This window comes from Cervus canadensis, chromosome 1, assembly GCF_019320065.1.
Source record: "Cervus canadensis isolate Bull #8, Minnesota chromosome 1, ASM1932006v1, whole genome shotgun sequence".
NCBI classification, from domain to species: domain Eukaryota; kingdom Metazoa; phylum Chordata; class Mammalia; order Artiodactyla; family Cervidae; genus Cervus; species Cervus canadensis.
The window spans coordinates 27,336,780-27,357,843 of NC_057386.1; the positions used below are offsets into that span (position 1 = coordinate 27,336,780).

The 21,064-nt window shown below is 41.8% G+C and overlaps 1 protein-coding gene across 4 annotated transcripts in view; it reads left to right on the top strand.

Annotated features, from left to right (window-relative positions):
• Positions 1-21,064, top strand: part of TTC19 (tetratricopeptide repeat domain 19) — a 29,525-nt gene that overhangs the window by 6,717 nt on the left and 1,744 nt on the right. For all 4 annotated transcript variants that reach the window (XM_043473327.1, XM_043473345.1, XM_043473319.1 and 1 more), the window contains one exon: positions 20,357-20,511. In XM_043473327.1, coding sequence (XP_043329262.1) covers positions 20,357-20,511 — 155 coding nt within the window. The remainder of the gene's footprint in view (positions 1-20,356; positions 20,512-21,064) is intronic.

Here is a 21,064-nt window from a genome sequence, read left to right on the forward strand (position 1 = left end):
TAGTTGGTTTACAATGTGGTGCCAATCTTTGCTGTATTCAGTTTTACATATACATACCTTCTGTTTTAAATATTCTTTTCCGTGATGGTTCATCATAGGATATTGAGTATAGTTCCCTGGGCTGTACAGTAGGACCTTCTTATTTCTCCATTCTAAATGTAATAGTTTGCATCTAAAACCCCAAATTCCCAGTCTTCTCCCCTCCCCTTTGGTAACCACAAGTCTGTTCTCTGTCTTTGAGCCTGCCTCTGTTCTGTAGATAAGTTCATTTGTGCCGTACTTTTATTTTTTTATAATTTTATTTTATGTATTTTTGGCTGCACTGGGTCTTCGTTGCTGCGGGCGGCCTTTGCTAGTTGGGGCGAGTGGGGACTACTTTCTAGTTGGAATTCGTGGGCTTCTCTCTGCAGTGGCTTCTTGTGGAGTGTGGGCTCAGTAGTTGTGCATGGGCTTAGTTGCTCTGAGGCATGTAGAATCTTCGTGGACCAGGAATTGAGCCTGTGTCTCCTGCACTGGTTGGTGGATTCTTAGCCACTGGACCACCAGGGAAGCCCTGTGCCATTATTTTAGTTTTTCTCCATCTGACTGACTTCACTTATGTGATAATCTCTAGTTGCATCTGTGTTGCTGCAAATGCGTTATTTTGTTCTCTTTCATGGTTGAGCATCCATTGTGTATAGGTACCGCGTGTTTTTTATCCAGTCGTCTGTTGATGGACATGTAGATCGTTTCCATGTTTTGGCTGTTTCTGAATAGTGCTGCTGTGAACACGGGGGTGCATGTGTCTTTTTGAATTACGGTGGTGTCTGGGTTTATGCCTAGGAGTGGGGTTGGTAACTTTTTTGTTTTCTGAGGAGCCTCCATACTGTAGTCGATAGTAGTTGCACCAGTTTACATTCTCACCAGTAGTGTAGGAGAGTTCCCTTTTCTCCACAGCTTTTCTAGAATTTATATACTTTTTGATGGCTTTTTGATTCTGACTGCTGTCAGGTGTTATTTCATTATAGTTTTAATTTGCATTTCTCTTAATAATTAGGGATGTTGAGCATTTTTTCATGTGCATTTGGGTTTTTCTTCCTTTCATTTTAATTATCTTATTTTTCTCTCGTTGGGGCAAGTGGGTGCTACTCTTTGTCTCGGGGCTTCTTGTTGAGGGGGCTTCTCTTGTTGCGGAGCATGGGCTCTAGAGCACAGGCTCAGCAGTTATGGTGCATGAGTTTAGTTGCTCTGAGGCATATGGGATCTAGTTCCCTGACCAGGGATAAAACCTGTGTCCCCTGCATTGGCAGGTGGATTTTTAACCACTGGACCACCAGGGAAGTCCTTGCGTTCAGGTTTCTTATTACGGGTTGAAATATTGGGAATTTTCAGATTGACATTCGTTCAGTGACTGATTTCACACTGCCTCTTTGCTGGGAGCTCGCACGATGATGGAGGTGGAGCACAGCTCTGGTATCTCTGAAGGTAGTTCATGTGGCTTCAGGGACGTGTCTGTCCTCCGTGGTCTTAAAATTTACCCTGGAACAAAGCTCAGTTTTCCTCCATCAGCTCTGCTGAAGCTCCCCGCATCGAGGTCACCAGCTCTCCTCCCTGGCAGCTCAGCCCAGTGATCACCATCTCCTGCTGGAAATATTTTACTGGACTTCAAGGCCACCTCCCTGGTCGCTTGCGCTTGCTGGGTCACCTCTCTTGTGGGCCTCGGTGCTGTCTGGGCTACTTCCCCCTCTGCCCCTGCACCCTGGGAGGTAACCACGAGGCCTGTGCTTTCAGTACCAGTTCTACACCTTCTGGGCAGCGTGTGAGAGAGCTTGTCTACCTGACATCTTGACCGGAATGCCTGATGATCATCTCACACTTCACCTGTTCCAAATGAGTCTTTTTTTTTTTCTTGCGTTGATCTAGTTTTTCTTACTGAAGTGTAGTTGATGTGTGTTACATGTTACAAGTGGACAGTACAGTGATTCTGTTTTTAAAGGTTGTCTTGTTGCTGTAAAATATTTGCTATATTCCCTGTGTTGTGCCCTGTATCATTGTAGCTTATTTGACACCAAAGAGTTTGTCCCTCTTACTCCCTCTGTGTATATTGTACACCCCCACCCTACCCCCTGTAAATGGATCTCTTGATTTCCACCCCTCACAATTGCTTCTCACCAGGCAACCTGTTTTGTAACTGGCACCACCATTTACCCGGTGCTTTGGCACCATCTGGGATTCTTCCTTCCTTCCTGCTTGTAGCTCACCGGCAAGCTGTACTGAACCTGCCGTGGCAATACGTCCACGTCACAGCCATCTGGCCGTCCTGCCCCGTTGTGGTCCAGGCCAGTGTGCTTCTTGCCTGGGAGCCTGTGGTCTTTTCCTCCCAGGAGTCCCTGTTCCCTCATTCCCTCGGGAAGGTGTTCCCGCCCACCTGCCATCTCAGGCCCGCCTCCACCTGCAGCCCCAACTCCTCATAAAACAATCTGTTATCAAAAGGAGCACTTATAGGAGACAAAATTTCCAGTCTTGCATTAGCTCACTTACCAGTCCATTTACTTAGTTAACTTCAGTCTAAATTTAGTTAATCATGACTATGCATAAAACTTTCCTCAGGGTTCCTCCTCATAATCACTTTTTGTATCCAACCTGTCTTTCATTTTTCATCTAAATAAAATTAACCAGCTCTTTTTTTACCAACATGTAATTTCATTTCTCATATCTTCTTTATTGAAAACATATATTGTATCTCCTACTGTATTTTGAAAAGTTACTGTATTGTTTCTCACAGTTGTAATTACATGTTTAAATTAGAATCCTCAACTCTTAAAACATTAATTTTAGTGAAACTAAGAAGTAAACAATTAGGTTCTCTCTTTACGTTGGCATTTTATAAATTGGTGAGCTTAAACATCAGTGGTAATTTTTTAAAAACATTTGTTTTCTTAATGTGTGTGTTGGTTCCTCAGTCGCGTCTGACTCTTTGCAACTCCATGGACTATAGCCCACCAGGCTCCTCTGTCCGTGGAATTCTCCAGGCAAGAATACTGGAGTGGGTTGCCATTTCCTTCTCTAAGTGGTCGTCCTGACCCAGGGATGGAACCCAGGTCTCTTGCATTGTAGGCACATTCTTTACCATCTGAAACCCTGTTTTCTTATACAGAACATCTTAGGTGATATCAAACATTTTCATTAATATTTTCAAATACTTTTGATTTTTTTCTTCTAATAATTGATGACTTAGTACCTTAGTATCTTTTAGGTAAACTTTCATTGCGTAGCTTAAATTGGCACAGCTTTAAGAATCTTAAGTTACCAAACATCTGGAAAGATCACATTAAGTAGACATTTCTAAAATAATACTTTAAAGCTTTTGTCACAAAGTTTTTATCTCATTTACCTTGAAGTTTCATCATGTCTAGTTATTTTCTTGCAAGAGAGTAGTAAGGTCTTATTTATTAAACCTAAATACAATAAAATATTATACTTCATTTAGATGACTCTTTTGTTCTCCAGTCTCTCAATTGTGTCCAACTCAGCGACCCCATGGACTGCAGCACTCCAGGCTTCCCTGTCCTTCACTGTCACCCGGAGTTTGCTCAGACTCCTGTCCATTGAGTCAGTGATGCCATCCAACCATCTCATCCACTGTTGCCCCCTTTTCCTCCAGTGAGTCAGCTCTTTGCATCAGGTGGCCAAAGTATTGGAGCTTCAGCATCAGTCCTTCCAATGAATATTCAGGGTTGATTTCCTCTAGGAGTGATGGTTTCATCTCCTTGCTGTCCATGGGACTCTCAAAAGTCTTGTCCAGCACCACAGTTGAAAAGCATCAATTCTTCGACACTCGGCCTTCTTTATGGTCCAACTCTCACATCCATACATGACTACTGGCAAAACCATAAACTTTGACTATGGACCTTTTTCAGCATAGTTGACATCTTTGCTTTTTAATACACTGTCTAGGTTCATCATAGCTTTTCTTCCAAGGAGCAAGTGTCTTTTAATTTCATGGCTGCAGTCACCACCTCTGGGATTTTGGAGCCCAAGAAGATAAAGTCTGTCAGTGTTTCAAGTTTTTTTCCCCGTCTATTTGCCATGAAGTGATGGGACCAGATGCCATGATCTTTGCTTTTTGAATGTTGAGTTTTAAACCAACTTTTTCACTGTCCTCTTTCACATTCATCAAAAGGTTCTTTAGTTCTCTTCCCTTTCTGCCATTAGGGTGTCATCTACATATCTGAGGTTATTGATATTTCTCCGTGCAGTGTTGATTCCAGCTTGTGCTTCATCAGCTGGCATTTCACATGATGTACTCTGCATAGAAGTTAAATAAGCAGGTGACAATATGCAGCCTTGATGTACTTCTTTCCCAATTCGGAATCAGCCCATTGTTCCATGCCTGGTTCTAACTGCTGCTTCTCGACCTGCATACATATTTCTCAGAGGCAGGTAAGGTGGTCTGGTATTCCCTCCCATCTCTGTAAGAATTTTCCAGTTTGTTTTGATCCACACAGTCAAAGGCTTTAGTGTAGTCCGTGAAGCAGAAGTAGATGTTTTTCTGGAATTCCATTGCTTTTTTAATGATCCATCATATGCTGGCAGTTTTAGTTCTGGTTCCTCTGCTTTTTCTAAATCCAGTTTGTACAACTGGAAGTTTTCGGTTCATGTACTGTTGAAGCCTAGCTTGGAGAATTTTTAGTGTTACTGAAAATGCTAGCATGTTAAATGACCGCAGTTGTGTGGTGGTTTGAACACTCTTTGGCATTGCCCTCTTCTGGGATTGGAACGAAAGCTGACCTTTTCCAGTCCTGTGGCCACTGGTGAGTTTTGCAAGTTTGCTGGCATATTGAGTGTAGCACTTTAACAGCATCATCATCTTTTAGGATTTGAAATAGCTCAGCTGAAATTCCATCACCTCCAGTAGCTTTGTTCGTAGTGATGCTTCCTAAGGCCCACTTGACTTCGCATTCCAGGATGTCTGACTCTAGGTGAGTGATCACACCGTTGTGGTTATCCTGGTCATTAAGACCTTTTCTGTGCAGTTTCTTCTATGTGTTCTTGTCACCTCTTCTTAATGATGATTCTTAATGATGTCTTTATTAATTTGGATCCACAATCTTAAACATTGTCAGACATTCAATTTAATATTGAATATTTCCCAGTTTATGTGAACCTGAAAATTGTCAGTTTTCTTTAAATGTAGACACTTTTTATTAAAATTAAGTAGCGCTATTTATAAATCCTATTCTAATAATATCTTTTAGAAGCAGAGACATCTTGTATATTATGATGTGTATACAGACATTAACTATAGAGATCTCATGGCATTACCAGGTATTACAGTATAAGCTTACTGGTTAACAAACAGTTGGAATACCTTAAAGTTGCTTGTTTACATGATTAAGGCATACTATCTGTAAGATTTTGCTGAGGGAACATTCTCAGCAATTGAGATTTAAAACTGCCACGTTTTTTTCTTGATTTCCCTGGTCGTGCCTGCTTAATTGGGCTTAGTCTCAGCTCCTTGAGGCCTGTTTTCATATTCTGGTTTAGATATTTGCAACACAAAAGGCAGTAGGTTAGTTTTTTAAAAGATGGTTTTGTCGCCTAAAGTTACTAAAATCAGTGGCATGATTTTTATCAAACTCAAATGTAATTTATGAAGTTCTATGTTATAAGGCATTTAGTAAAGACCTTTCTGAGTTTATAAATTAAACCAAAGGAAAATCACTTAAAAAAAATTAACCCTTGCATGTTAGTTCCCAGTTTACTTATTTTGTATTACTCAGGTAACTATTAGTTTCCTCAGTATGTTTAGTTAATATTTCCTTAGTGGCAATCTATATGCCTTGTTATCCCACAGTATAATTAAATAAGAGCTTTAACCACCTTATATAAAACCCATTTAAATATACCAACTTACATTTTTATCGACTCGATGGACTTCAGTTTGAGCAAGCTCCAGGAGTTGGTGATGGACAGGGAAGCCTGGCGTGCTGCAGTTCTTGGGGTCACAAAGAGTTGGACAGGACTGAGCGACTGAACTGAACTGATATTTATCTAAATTGTGCCAGCTTCCATACCTTTACCTTAAGTTTTCATCAGTATCCAGTCAACAGGTTTTTGTCTTAGGGGAGAGTTTAGAAGTATTTTTCTTTTTGTTACCTGTCTATTTTACCTACTTTAATGTAAAAGGGTTTGGGTAAAAGGCATATATGTTTTATTTATCCCATTTTAAATAACCATCTAAAGAATTTTTTATTCATTTGACGTACCTCCTTTTAAAAAGAAAATTTTTTTACCTCGTCGAAATAATAACGACCTCCCAGCCCCCCATTTTTTTGTTGATATTCTTAATTGCTTTTATTAGCATTTGTAGGGCTTCCCTGGTAGCTCAGCTGGTAAAAGAATCCATCTGCAATGCAGGAATGAGAATGAAAGTGGCTCAGTTGTGTCCAACTCTTTAGGACCGCATGTCTCCCACAGTGCAGCCTGATTATTTACCAACCAAGCTATCAGGGAAGCACGCAATGCAGGAGACCCTGGTTCAGTTCCTAGGTCAGGAAGATCTCCTGGAGAAGGAATAGGCTACCCACTCCAGTATTCTTGCCTAGAGAATCCCCATGGACAGAGGAGCCTGGCAGGCCATAGTCCATGGGGTCACAAAGATTCCAACATGACTGAGCGACTGACACGCTCTCTGATCTGTCTGTAAGGGAAGCATGGTTGGCCTGCAGAGTTGGTCACCAGATTGTGATTTGTGTGTGTGTGAAGCCAGCTTTTAATTTTTAACTGCGTACGTATTAAAGAGTCCCCTCAGTGGCTCAGCTGGTGAAGAAACCGCCTGCGATGTGAAAGACCTGGGTTTGATCCCTGGGTTGGGAAGATCCCTGGAGAAGGGAAAGGCTATCCACTCCAGTATTCTGGCCTGGAGAATTCCATGGACTGTATAGTCTATGGGGTCACAAAGAGTCGGACACAACTGAGTGACTTTCACTTTTCATTATTTAGGATGGAATTTAATTTGTCCAGTTAACTAGGTACTTGCAAGTCTGAGCTCCATTCCTTATGTCTTTCTACAATTGAGCCACCTCGGTGTCTTTCACCCAAGCCCTGGGTATTTCTTGGTAAAAACTGAGCCTGCCCCCACCTGTGCGTTTCTCCTGGGTGGGAATTCTCTCAGGATCTTCCAACCAAGCTCCACCCAGTATCTAGACCCTGGGTGGGTATTTCCAGGTGTCTTCTCATCCCCACAGAATTGAGCATGCAAAATTTAGCATGGAAAGATGCAAACCTCTGGGCTCACTGAATTCATTCCTTTCATATGCACCTCAGCTGCCTGGAGCCAATCCTGTTTCCTTGCATCACCCCTCCCCCCAACAGTCATCTTGGGGAGGTGGCAGCAAATGTGGTTTTGGGAGCCCTCATTCATATTCAGAGGCTAGAAATCGCTCGTGGCTATGACATTTCTTGTTTATTGATATGAAAGGAGGTATTTTCATTTTGTTGCAGGAAGGGGGACCCCTTCCAGGGCCCGAAACTGAGCTCTTGTCTAACACTCGGAAATGAATTGTCTGAGTAGACACATGTGCTGACAAAGCAAAAGATTTTATTGGGGAAGGGCACCGGGGTGGAGAGCAGGAGGGTAAGGGAGCCCAGGAGAACTCTCTATCACGTGGCTCGCAGTCTGGGGTTTTATGGTGATGGGATTAGTTTCCGGGTTATTTTTGGCCAATCGTTTTAATTCAGTCTTTCCTGGTGGCGCACGCATCGCTCAGCCAAGATGGATGCTAGCGAGAGGGATTCTGGGAAGTGGACGGACACAAGGTGTCTCCTTTTGACCTTTCCCGGACTCTTCCGGTTGGTGGTGGCTTATTCGTTTCGTATGCTTTACCAGGATCTCCTGTCATAAAACAACTCATGCGAAAGGTTACTAAAGGGCCTGGCCAGGGTGGGCGGTTTCAGTCAGTGTTCTTCCCCCAACAATTTCACAGAATAAAATTTCAAACAGCATTAAGAAGAAAATAAAGATCCCTTATAATTATAGCAAGAATTCTTATTTATTTTTTGGCGTATGTCTTTCTAGGTTTGTTTTGCCCACTGCTGTTTACATTTTAGCAAGCAAGTTAGGGATCACACTGTACATATACTATTATAATTTGTAACCTGATTTTTTTAAAAAAATGTAGTATATGGGGAAAGCACCTTTTTTCTAGTTGAAAGGAGTCTTGTCAGAGCAAATTAATTTCTCTTGTAAATGTGATTTATCTTTTTCTCAGGAAATACAGTCCCTCAGTTTTAAAGCAAATTCATTATCAAATTCGTGTGCTTTCAATTGACATAGCTATCAAAACTTGTTTTCTAATTACTGAGGAAATGCCCTAACAAATTAAGTGAAAACAATATAGTGAGGAGCAGTCTAATTTTTTACAATACAGAGATTAAATGTAAGTATAGAACACAGGCTGAAATGATACCAAAATCTATTTATCTCTGGCTGGTAGGCTTTATGGGGGATTTATATTTCATTTGTGCTTTTCTGAATATTTTTCTTTTAAAAATTACTTTCTGATATTACCTGAATAATATAAAAAGTCAAAGAATATTACAACTTAATTTAAAAACAGCAATTTCAAAATAAATAAACATTTTCTTTGCCCCACTTGTTCCTAGTCATTTTCAACTCTTAACCAATTTCTTGTGATATTTTATTTCTAAATAACAAAGTTACTATTTCTTAATTTAGTTTTAGAATCTAGTGGCTTGGAACTGAAGGTTTATCACAGATGTGTGCACACTATGAATACAATATAATTGTGTTAACTGCTGAGCCAAGTAACAGGGCTATAAATTATAGTTTCTTCTGTGTACAACCTTTGTTTTCCTCTGAAGCCAGTAGGTAACTGGATTTGCTATGTGGTTTTGTTCTTGATTTTTTATTGGAAAATAATTACAATATTGTGCTGGTTTCTGCTGTCCATCAACATGAATCAGCCACAGGTGTACACATGTGTTGTCCCCCCCCCCCCCACCTCCCTCCCACCTCTGTCACCTATTTTTTATGAATATGGCAAATTCTTCTAAATGGGCTGCTTGCTTTACTCCAGATCCCTTTCCTCTCAGTCTCTTCTGGGGCTCTCGTGTGTGAGTGGAGGGAGTGGAGTAACCATGTGGATCCAGTCCAGGTGGGGTGGCCCAGCCTTCCACTACTGAGCTTAAGGCAGTGTTCAGAGTTGGCTCCTCGGGGTGGATTTTGCACTGACATTGCAGGTCAGTCAGCACATCTCAAGGTTGTTGGTGAATACTGCACGATTGCTTTAGAAAGGACTGTATTAATTTACATTTTCTGATTCTGTTAATGTATTTGCTTTGTGACTTTGGTCAAATCTCTATTTTTAATCCTCAGAAAGGGATTAAGAGTAATACTTTCTCTTGGGATTGTTAAAAGAACTGAACAAGTTAATGCATGTAAAGCACTTAGGGCAGTGTGTACTAATGCGTACTAGGTACTCAGTGTTCAGCGTTATCCTTTTAAAAATAATTTCATTTATTTTCAACTGTGCTGGTTCTTTGTTGCTGCGCAGGCTTTTCTCTAGTTTCGGCAAGTGGGTGCTAGCTACCCTTCGTTGCAGTACACAGGCTTTTCATTGCAGTGGCTTCTCTCGTTGCGGAGCTTGGCTCTAGGCACGTGGGCCCAATAGTTGCAGCTCCTGGGCTCTGGAGCACAGGCTTAATAGTTGTGGAGAATGAGCTTAGTTGCTCTGCGGCATGTGGGAGCCTCCCGGACCAGGGATTGAACTCACGTTACCCACATTGGCAGATGGACTCTCTACCACTTGATGGATTCGCAACCACTGAACCACCGGGGAAGTCCTCCCATTTGGTTTTTCCCTTAATTTTCATGTGAATTTTACATCATTTTGTCAGGTTCCCAAAGTGCTTTGAGACTGAGTTTTAAGATACTGGTTTGGGGAGATTGCTACCTGAATAAGTTAGCATTTGACTGCAAACAGCAAAAGAAATTCAACTACATTGAGTTAAATAGTGAGGACACTATAATGTGTCTGGCAGTTCAGCCAAGGGGGCTCTTCCCACTGCCCCTTGCTGACATTCTCAGTGTGCTGGTTTTCTCCTCGCGCTTCCCTTGTGGATGAAAAGTGACTGTCAGGTCCCAGGAATGTCGCCCAGAAACGGCAGCGTCCGGAGGAAAAGGGAGACTCCTCGGATGTTTCTCTTAGAGGCCAGGTTGTCTCTGCTGGAATCTTACCCCACCCCTGGGGATTTACCCTTACTCCTTTTGACTGAGGTGGGTCATGTGGCATTTCTAACCCAGTACTTGGCAAACCAAAGGGGAGTACCATGATTGGCTAAACCTGGTCGGGATCCATTCCTGACAGGGTTCAGAATCCCTCTTGAATCACATGAGAGAGTGGCCCCTGACACGAACGAATGGCCTCCCTGCTGGCAGAATTCTCTCTGGACGTGTCCTCACACTCAGGGCCGCGGGCTGCTCTCTTCACAGGTGTGGTGCTGTTCTGTCACATCTGATTCTCGGTGGACACCTTACTAAACTGTTTGGTTTCAGTGGATATTCACACTATTTCCAGATACAGAATTAACTATTTGGGAAGTCATAGTTGTGCTTCTGTGTCCTTACTCCCCGCCCTGTTAAATTTAGTTCATTGGCCATAGTCTCGGTGTTAAGTAACAGCGGTGCTGGACAACTTTGTCTTAAATCTAATTTGGTGTCAAACTGCATGAGTAGATTGACTGTATCAGGCTTGCTAGTAAATTGTTCAGTGTACTGCTAGATAATATTTAATGCTGATATTTTATTTAGACATTTGCATTTATTTTCTCATGTGAGATCCGTAGTTGATTTCTCGAGCTTGTCATCACAGGATTGTATTAATGTGATAAAATGAGTTGACATGTTCTCTGTGTTTCCTGGACTAGGTGTGAGGCATTACACGGAGTGACCTAGTCCTTGAAAGTTGTAGGATCTGTGAGACCATCTGCGTCAGATCTCCTTTAGTTATTCTCTGGCACCCTTTTTCTTCCTTCTTTGGTTCCTTACACATTTAAGGTGGTTCTATTTTCTTGAGTTGCTTTCAGTATCTGGGACAGCATCAATAACATAGCTTAAATAAATATCTGTTGAGTATGTGAATGCATGGATGAAAGAGTTTTATAGGTTTTTTTTTTTCTGTATTTTCCTGGAAGAAATTTTCTTAGGGATTATATTTATAAAGCATAGCTTAACAATATTCTGTTATGTATTCAAGATCATATTCCTTCCCCAGATTTTCATATTTTAAGTAAAACATTTCTGGAAAGTTGGAGTATTTCTGGTGGCATATTTGGTTTCATGAATGCTTCGAATTGAGCCAGGTTGGAATTCTGGCTTCTCCACTTAGAACAGCAGTGGGACCTCGTCCATAGAAATGGCAGGAAAGCCTTCCTCGTGGAGTTGTTGAGGGGGTGAGATGCTCAAGCATTGTGGCCGGGGCTCATCGGGGGCTATCAGAGAGTTTGTTAACCTGTCAGTTAAGTGGTTTGGCTCTTCTGTGCTATGTTTACCCCTCTGAGTTACAAAGGACCTTCCTGACTGTTTTATACGTGTTTCTTTTTAGTTTTTGTCAGTTTTGTTGACCTTGTCAAAGGGCCAACTTTTGGTTTCATTTTCTCTATAATTTTGTTTGTTTTCTACCTCATTTGTTTACACTCTAATCTTTTATAGCTCTTCTGCTTGCCATGGGTTTATTTTACTCTTTTTCTAGTTTCTTAGGTAGAGGATTAGGTTGTTGATTTAAGATTTTTTTTTTTTAATTGCAGGATGATTGCTTTATAAGATGGTTTCTGCTGTACATCAACGCTAATCAATCATATATATACACACACACCCTTGAGTCTGCTTCCCAAGACCTTTCTTTTTTATTTTTTATTTATTTTTTTTAAGACCTTTCTTTTTTAATGTAGCCATTTACAACTAAAAATGTTCCTCTATTATGTTAGCTGCATCCCATGAATTTTGGTGTGTTGTGTTTTTATTTTCATGTATCTCAAAATATTTTCTAACTTTTCTTGTGATTTCTTCTTAGATCTTTTGGATATTTTGGAGAGTGTTGACTAATCTCCATGTATTTGTGAATTTCCAAAATTTACTTCTGTTGGTTTTTAGGTTCCATTATGATCTGAAAACATGCTTTGTATGATTTCAGTCCTTTTACATTTTATCGAGATTTGTTTCATGGCCTGGTACGTGGTTTATCCAGGCTTCCCTGGTGGCTCAGTAGTAAAGAATTCTGCTAATGCAGGAGACATGGAAGACAAGAGTTTGTTGATTCCTGGGTTGGGAAGATCCCTTGGAGAAGGGAATGGCAATCCACTCCAGTATTCTTACCTGGAGAATCCCATGGACAGAAGAGTCCATGGGGCTGCAAAGAGTCCGACACGACTGAGCAGCTAAACAACATGATTTATCTGGGAGTGTTGCATGTGCATTTGAGAGGAGGCGTACTCGGTAGATGTGTGTCGGGTTTAGTTAGTTTATGGTGGTGTTCAGGCTTCTGTACCCTTGCTGACATTTTGTAGTTGTAGACAATATTTATGTTTTTGTGATTTTTTTTTCTTTATATATCTATGCTGTTTAGAGTCCCAGATTATATATATATATATATACACACACATATAGCTTCATTATGAATTATCCTTCTCATCAGAAAAGCCATTCTTTTTTGTCCTACTTCAGGTATTTGTCACAAATTTTAGTTTTACATTGTTGACTATATCTTACTCTTAAAATTTGAGGGACTTCCCTGGTGGTTCAGTGGCTAAGGGTTTGCACCCCCGATGCAGAGGGCCCGGGTTCAATCACTGGTCAGGGAACTAGATCCCACATGCCACAACAAAGATCCAGTGCAGCAAAATAAATAAAAATAAATATTAAAAAATAAAAAAAATAAAATTTGAGTCGTTTTGTTTTCAGTGTGTTTGGCGGGTTTTTTTGGCTGTACTGGGTCTTCCTTGCTTCGGGGGCATTTCTCTAGTTGCAAGGCATGGCCTTCTCATTGTGGTGGCTTTTCTTGTGGAGCACTGGCTCTAGGTGCGAGGGGTCAGTGGTTGCAACTCATGGGCTTTAGAGCGAGGGCTCAGTGGTTGTGACCCATGGACTTGGTTGCCTGTGGCGTGTGGGATCTTTCTGGACTATGGATCGAACCCGTGTTCCCTGAATTGGCAGCCCAGTTCTTAACCACCAGATCACCAGGGTTTCCCTCAGTGTGTCTTTTGTAGAAAGCTGTGTTTGGATCTTTTTTTTTAAACCTAATCTGAGTATTGTTGCCTTGTGATAATAAAACCTACTTAAATCTAGAATTGAAAGTGATATTTGGTCTAAATTTTTGCATTAAAAGCTTTCCATTTTTGTTATTTCTTGTTTCCAAGTCCCTCTTAAAGGGTTGTTTTCGTCACTAAACCTCCTTTTATATTTTGGAAGGAAGGCACATAATATGGTTCTTAGTTCTGTTAAGAGCAACCTAAAAATTTCTTCAAAATGTATTTGACTCAAAAAAAATTTTTATATTCAGTTTCCTGTGTAAGATGAGTGTAATAAAATTCTGAGTGTAATAAAATTCTGCTACTTTTCCCTAGTTGTTCTCTGCTATCTGGAATTTTGCATCTCCTGGGATTTTTCTTCAGAGACTGCCGAAGCCAATTTATTCACCTCCTTTTGTAAATAACCTGTTTTCTCCTGCCTGGTTACTTTGTAGGCATTGGAAGCTCTTTAGCATAAGGTTAGGGGTTGGTCTCTGAATTCTGCCTGGTCTTTGGTGAACCTTTTCGGGATTTTTAGGCCGTGCTGGGTCTCATTGCCGCCTGTAGGCTCCGTCTAGCAGCTGTGGGCAGGGGCTACTCACTAGCTGCGGTGCTCAGGCTTCTCTTGCACATGGGCTGTAAGTTGCCCCGAGGCATGTGGGATCTTAGTTCCCAGACCAGGGATGGAACTTGGGTCCCCTGCATCGGCAGGTGGATTCCTATCTGCTGGACCACCAGGGTTGTCCCGGCCTCCCTCTTTTCTCTGTTCTATAGTATAAATATATTGTCTCCTCTGTTTTCTTGTCTGTGTTTTGGAAATTTTTTCATTGTGTATTCTGTATTACTGACTTACCCAGAAAAGTCAGTATTGTACTTTTCTTCTTCTCATTAAAGATTTTAAACAAAAATAGTGGAAACTTTTAATAGATACCTGCATGCTTTCCTCTTAGCTTTGGCAAGTATTAAGTATTGGGTTGGCCAAAAAGTTCGTTTGGGTTTTTCATACCATCTTACAGAAAAACCTGAACAAACTTTTAAGCCAACCCAATATTTTATCATATGTGCTTCAGATGATGGTTTGGGGGACTGGGCAGAGTTTAAACCCCTTGGTACTCCTGCTTGATGTAACTGTAATCCTAAATTTGGTTTTGGTGTTTATGATTCTTCTGCCTGTTTATTATACTTGTATACATCAGTAAACTATGGGACTAAAATGTTTTTAAACTTTGTATGAACAGTGTCTTACTGTACATTGTTTCTGCAGTGTATTTCTTCACTCATCATATTGCTGAGCTTTATCCACGTTGATCCTTAAAATATATTATTTTATGCACAAAGGCCCTATTTGCTTGTCACCCTGCATGTCTGTTCAGAAGAGGTGACTTCCTGTGATTAGTCCCGGGGTGGGGGAGTGGGGGTGGGGTTCGGCTTTTTTCCATCCTCCAGAGGAGAGATGCAGGCTAGTGGAGGCCCTGTTACTCTGCTGTGGGCATGTACTCACTTCGCCCGTTGGTGGACATGAGGTCCTGCCCCTCTCTCTGTGGGAGTAATGCTGGGACCTGTGTGTCTGCACACGCCAGGCTGTTCCCCAGGGACGTATGGAGGAGTGGGACTGCTGGCCTGCACACACTGCTGCCGCTGCTAAGTCGCTTCAGTCGTGTCCGACTCTGTGCGACCCCACAGACGGCAGCCCACCAGGCTCCCCTGTCCCTGGGATTCTCCAGGCAAGAACACTGGAGTGGGTTGCCGTTTCCTTCTCCACTGCATGAAAGTGAAAAGTGAAAGTGAAGTCGCTCAGTCCTGTCCCACTCTTTGCGACCCCATGGACTGCAGCCCACCAGGCTCCTCCGCCCATGGGATTTTCCGGGCAAGAGTCCTGGAGTGGGGCTCCATTGTGTTCTCCACTGCACACACTAGACATTACCAAATGCTTATCAGTGTGCTTTTACCACTTTATATTTTCATCGGCAATGTGTTGGCATTCTAATTGCGCTATACTTCATTTAAAATTTTTTCCCTTATTTTTTGAAGGGTGTTTTTCTTTTCTTTCTCAATGATTTGTAAATAGTTCTTAATGTATTTAAGCATCCCTTTTTGTTTTTTGGAGCATCCACTTTGTGGGTTACACTCTCTCTTTGTGGTCTTGTCTTTTCCCTTTAGGGTATTTGACAGACTGCAGAATCTTTTGGTATTTTCCATTATGGTTTGTGCTTTCTGCGTCTTGTTTAATAAAATCCTTCACGTTCTAAGGTCAGGAAAATAGTCTCTTCTAAAGACTTGGCTTCCACCTGGCACCATCTGGAGATGGTTTGGTTGTTACAGCTGGGGTCAGAGGGGAGGTGGACATCTAATAGGCATCTAACTAAATCTAAGTTAAACACTCTAATTCACAGAAATTATCTGTCAAAATATCAATAGCCAAAAGTGACGCTGTTTGGAAACCATAATCTCCACACATCGCTTGTGACAGTGGTTAGGTGTCCAGATACCTGCAAAAATCATTTCAATCTAAATGATTGAGAAATTAGAGAATACCAGTGTTAGGATATTAAAACCTGTGTGTCATGATGGGGTCATGTGTGCAGACCTCAGAGGTAAATTTTGCCATTTTTATTTTTTCCTAATGGAGCTTCATAATAATTCTTTGATACTCCATGCAACCAGGAATCAACAACAATCCAGAGGAAACCAATTACATGCTAATAATCCACAAGTAAATAAGTACTTGGTTCTATTCCACTGAGTCTTCAGTTACCTGGAATTTGTTTTTACTGTGGTGTGAGGTTATGTTTTCCTCCCCCAGACTGGGTTTTAATTCAGGACCGTTTTAGTAGTGAGTCCCTTTCTCACTGGTGTGTAATGACACCTCTGTGTTGAGCTTCCAGAGATTCACGTCCTGCTGCTGTGACTTCTGTAGGTAAAATTAATGTTTGGTGTCATCATACCTCCGATGTTTAATTGATACCTTCTTGTTTCTCTTCTGTTCATTCAACCAGTCAGGAAACACTGGGATGCACATTATTAGATACAGCTGTAAGTAACACCTGGTCGGTGCTGCCTCCGTTTCTAGTGGAGGAAAAACATAGCAAACATCCACTGAAGTGGTTGCATATCTGAGGATGGCTAAAGAGTGGGGGTGTAAGCTGAGGGATGAGGACTAGAGGGGCCGGCGCGGGGCTCATAGGTGGAGCCCCTGACCTCTGAGGACGAGTTCCAGCCGGGGTCACTAAGTTATCTTCAGGGGAGGCTTTCTCTGATTCCCACCTGAGCTGTGTCTGCATGCTTACATACTCGGGGTTACAGACTCTTCAGCAGCTTTGAGAAATGAGTCTCCAGGCTAGCTTTGTTTTTCCAGGCTCTCAGGTCCGAGCCTGGAAGGGATGGCTCAGATTTAGACATCAAATCGAGCATGGTGGGGTAGGGTGGGGGTGTCAGTGATGGGTTTCCATGTGGTCCCTGTCCCCCTATAGCCTCTGGGGTCATCCTGGCTTTATAGGGAGTTCAGATCTACCTCTGTGTCCTGTGTGAGATGAAGAACCCAGTTCTGGATTCAGAGATACTCAAGCCACCACACAACCAGCCAGAACTGGGCCCTGCTTCATGCTCTCCCCTTTGGGTTTTAGCTCCTTCGTAATTGCTGGCCCTCAGGATTTCCTTCTCTCAGGAGCTCAGCTGTGCACGTAAAAAGATATGTATTATGATTTATCTAATATTTGAAGCAGAAGGGTTTTCAGGTTATCTGTCATGTTACTGGAACCAAAACTCTTTCCACTGGTACCATTAGTGGTCTTGGGAAGTGCCAAGGTAGTCAGTCAGTCAGGTGATGAGATGCAGCCTGGCAGAAGGTTGAGGAACGTTCCTGGAGCATGAGCAGCAAATGCCTTTAGCTTCAAAGACCCTGTAGCTTCTCCCAGATTATTATTGCTGAGGGTTGGGGAGCTAGCTGGGTGCCCGTGCTCGAATTCTCCCAAATCAGAGATGCTCTTCTTCTCACTGATGGAGAATCTGCATTTATGCAAGCCTGATTTGGTACACAGATACATTAAGTATACCGAGTCATTCTAAGCATTCCTGGAATAAAAGCTGCTTGGTGCATTTATCCTTAGTGCATTTGAAAATTCAGTTTGCTTGTATTTTGACTATAAAGATTTCTGTGGTAAATCTTTTTCATAGACTGATTTTAGCTTACCTCATATTTTTCTCCTAGGAATGATTTGTGATCAGGTATTATTTATAATTAAAGTCTGAAGAGATAAATACACTTTCCTTCCCTCAGATTTAAATAGCCCTTTGGGAGCAGTGGTTTCTCAGCTGTTAGTAGGTTTCTTTGGTGTGTGACTTCTAGTGGTGTTTGTTTATATTGGTATTTCAAAGAAACATGTTTTAATTATTATTAGAAAAAGGAACTCTGGTACCTTACTGAGTGCTGGTGGTCTCGCTATGCAGTCTTTATTTCTCCTTTGGTCCTATATTTAGAGATGTATGTTTAAAAACTTCTATGTTACTATGATTAGAATGTACTGTGAATTTAAAATGCATTTTCTTAATAATGAAATATTAACAGCTAAAATTTACCTCATCAGTTAATTCCTTCTAAAAAGCTTTACTATCTTTTCTGCTATTCTAGTTTAATTACCATTACTGGTATCAGGGGTAATAATTTTCCACTAGAATTACTTGTCACTTTATTCTTGTACTTTTGAGTTATAGTATTGAACATATATTCTAATTTTAAAGTATACAAGAGTATACTTTATTTTTTATTTTTTTTTAAGAGTATACTTTTTTTAATGTAGAAGTATTTAGAGAATTAGCACACGTTCCAGTAATGAGTCAGCAGTCATTTTTTAAACAGTTTTCAGAATTGGAATAATGTACGCATTATTTTGTGATAGTTTTGGTATATGGTAAGCATCTTTGCCTTGTTCTCCAGGAATGCAGATTTTAAGTGTCTGTAGGTGTTGTGAATCTTCCAGTCTCTTTGGGCCTGTGTCAGCACCTGGGGAGGGCACAGAGCTGCTCTGCCTGGGCCTTTCTCCACGCTGTTACCTCCCAATAGTGTGGATCTTAAATTGCTGATTTTACAAGCTTTTTGCTCAGCATTTAAAGAGTGCTTCTAGTAAGATATATTTTTATTGTTTCAGCATTTCCTTTTAATACAGAAAAATGGTATCTTAAATGATATTTGGTGCCATTTTATAAAGTTTCACTTTTTTATGTTGGTTATATTTATCCATAAATTTTTTTAAATTTATTCATTTATTTGGCTGCACCAGGTCTTAGTTGCAGCATGTGGGATCTAGTTCCCTGACCAGGGATCGAACCTGGGCTCCCTGCATTGGGTGCTCAGAGTCTTAACCACTGGGCCAGCAGGGAAGTCCCTATCCATAAATTTATATGTGCTTTTTGTTTAAAGATAATTTAAAATTTGTAAGGTGATCTATTTAAATAAAAACTATTCCTAATTTGGTTTTAAAATGATTATCATTTACCTTTTATATATAACTAGGTTAGATTAAGAACTTTGGATTTTTACTAGAAGAAAAGTTTTATTTTCACTATTACTGTCTGAGATTATTTTTTAGATACTTTATTTGCATTGTTTTATTTAAACTATCCCCTTAGTAACTGATCATATAGTTATTTGGCAACATTGTCATCTTTAAAGTCTATGCACCATTTAAACTTGGAAGATACAGAAGGAGTTGTATTCAGTGTGGCAATCCCTTTGTTGGTAAACAGACCCGTCTGAACCCCTTCACGTAGGCGTCCAGTAATTGTGCTCCGTGAGGCTATCCGAGGGAACCGCTGAGTCCTTCGTGTGAACATTCCCCTCCGCTGAGCTGTCTGCAGTGTGTCCTTTCCACCGGTTCACCACCACTTATGTGCTGTTTGTGTTGTGGCTCCAAGGCCTTTTACTTGGCCGACTGCTGTTAGCTGCTGGTCCCCAGCCCTGCTGTCTGGCTCTTCTTTTTCAGACATGGTATGTTGGAAGCTGCCATACACTGTGGCCTTTATTACTGTTCTTCAAAAAATAGATTACCTGTTTTTTAAATTGGGTTGTGACTCTCCATCCCAGGACTCTGAGTGTTCTCTGGCTCTTTTCTGTAGTGCTGTTTTCATACCAGAAAATTTTATTGGCCCTAGGCTTTTTGTTGTCCTTCTAGTTTATCTTCACCTGGTTCATGCTAGGTAATATTAGTTTCACACTAAAAATAATACTGTTTTAATCCATTTGTGGACTTTGTCTTAAAAGGTATGGAAAGGTTCATTACTTATGTTACAGTAATTGTGACTTATAAGAAATATGTATTTGGTTCATCTATTTCATCATCTATTTCAGATGATGAAAATGTCTCATACATTGGTCTTTGTTCATCATAGTTCCTGCCTCAGAACTCCCCAGATGCTTCACATTTCCTAAGTGGGGAGTGATTTAGTAATTTGAGTGATTTTAGTGATTTAGCCGATTGTTAAGCACAGGGGCTGGTTGCCCGTGGAGCCAACCATGTGGTTGGAGGGATGGAGCCTTCAGTCTCACCCCTGACTGGGGTGGAAGGTGACTCAGTTCCGAGTGCTTTAATAAAGACGCCACCATCAACACCCCAGAGGGTGGGGCTTGGGGCTCTTCTGGAGGGCACAGGGACAGTGGCACCTGGACAGGGCGGGATGCCTCCCCTGTTCCTGAGTTGAACCCTTATAGAGACAGGTGATCTGTGAGCCACCCTAGCAAACTGACTGAACCTGAGGGGAGGGGTCCCGGGAACCTCTGATCTCCAGGTGACACCCTGGACTGGTGTCTGGAGTGGGGTGGGGGGTTACCTGGGGACTCTCTGGGTAGGTGGTGTCAGGGGAGTTGAATTCTTGGATACACCTATTTGTTGGTTTGGTGAATCCCCCCTTCCCAACACTCACTGGTCCAAGAACCAGTGTAGATGTTAATCACCTTGTGTTAAAGTATAGGTCAAGAGGACTGTTTAGTGACAGTGTTCAGGGCGCTTGGCCCCGTCTCTGCCCCCACTTGTGGTTGTGCTCATTGCACCCAGAACTGCTCGCGTTTCCTTCTCAGCGGATGACAAGGCCAACACACGGCTCCTTCTGGGCATGTGTCTGGACACCTACGCACGCTACCTGCTCTTCTCCCAGCAGCCATCTCAGGCACAGAGGATGTATGAAAAAGCTCTGCGGATTTCTGAGGAAATACTCGGAGAAAGACACCCACAGGTAAGGGGTGGGGGCGTCTAAAAACAGCAGGTGTTTTAAGACGAAGGTTTCAGAATCCAGAATAGGAAATGCAGACAGACCCTCAGCACAGGGCCCTGCTGCATCCACTCCCCCCACCCTCCGTTCTAGGAAGGGTCTGAGGCTGCCAGGGAGGTACTAGGTCTGCCCAGAGGTCACCGAGAGTACTGGTTTGCCATAGGATGCGTCACTACCTTTTGCTATGTTTATTTGCTGCTGCTTTTTTGACAATTAATAAGTAATATTCATCCTGCTACCTAGTTTCCAGGTTTGTATCATTTTCCAGAGGGTCAGACTGCTGCTGTGCAGTGCAAATGATAAATGCACCTGACTTAGAGGCTCACACCTGACCCCAAGGGGCACCGCTAGGAAAGAGCCTTTCAGGGCATCCACAGAGCACCAGACACTAGGGCTGTGGAAAGTGAAGAGTTGCTCAGTCGTGTCTGACCCTTTGCAACCCCATGGACAAGTCCATGGCAGATCTCCAGGCCAGAATACTGGAGTGGGTAGCCGTTCCCTTCTCTGGGGGATCTTC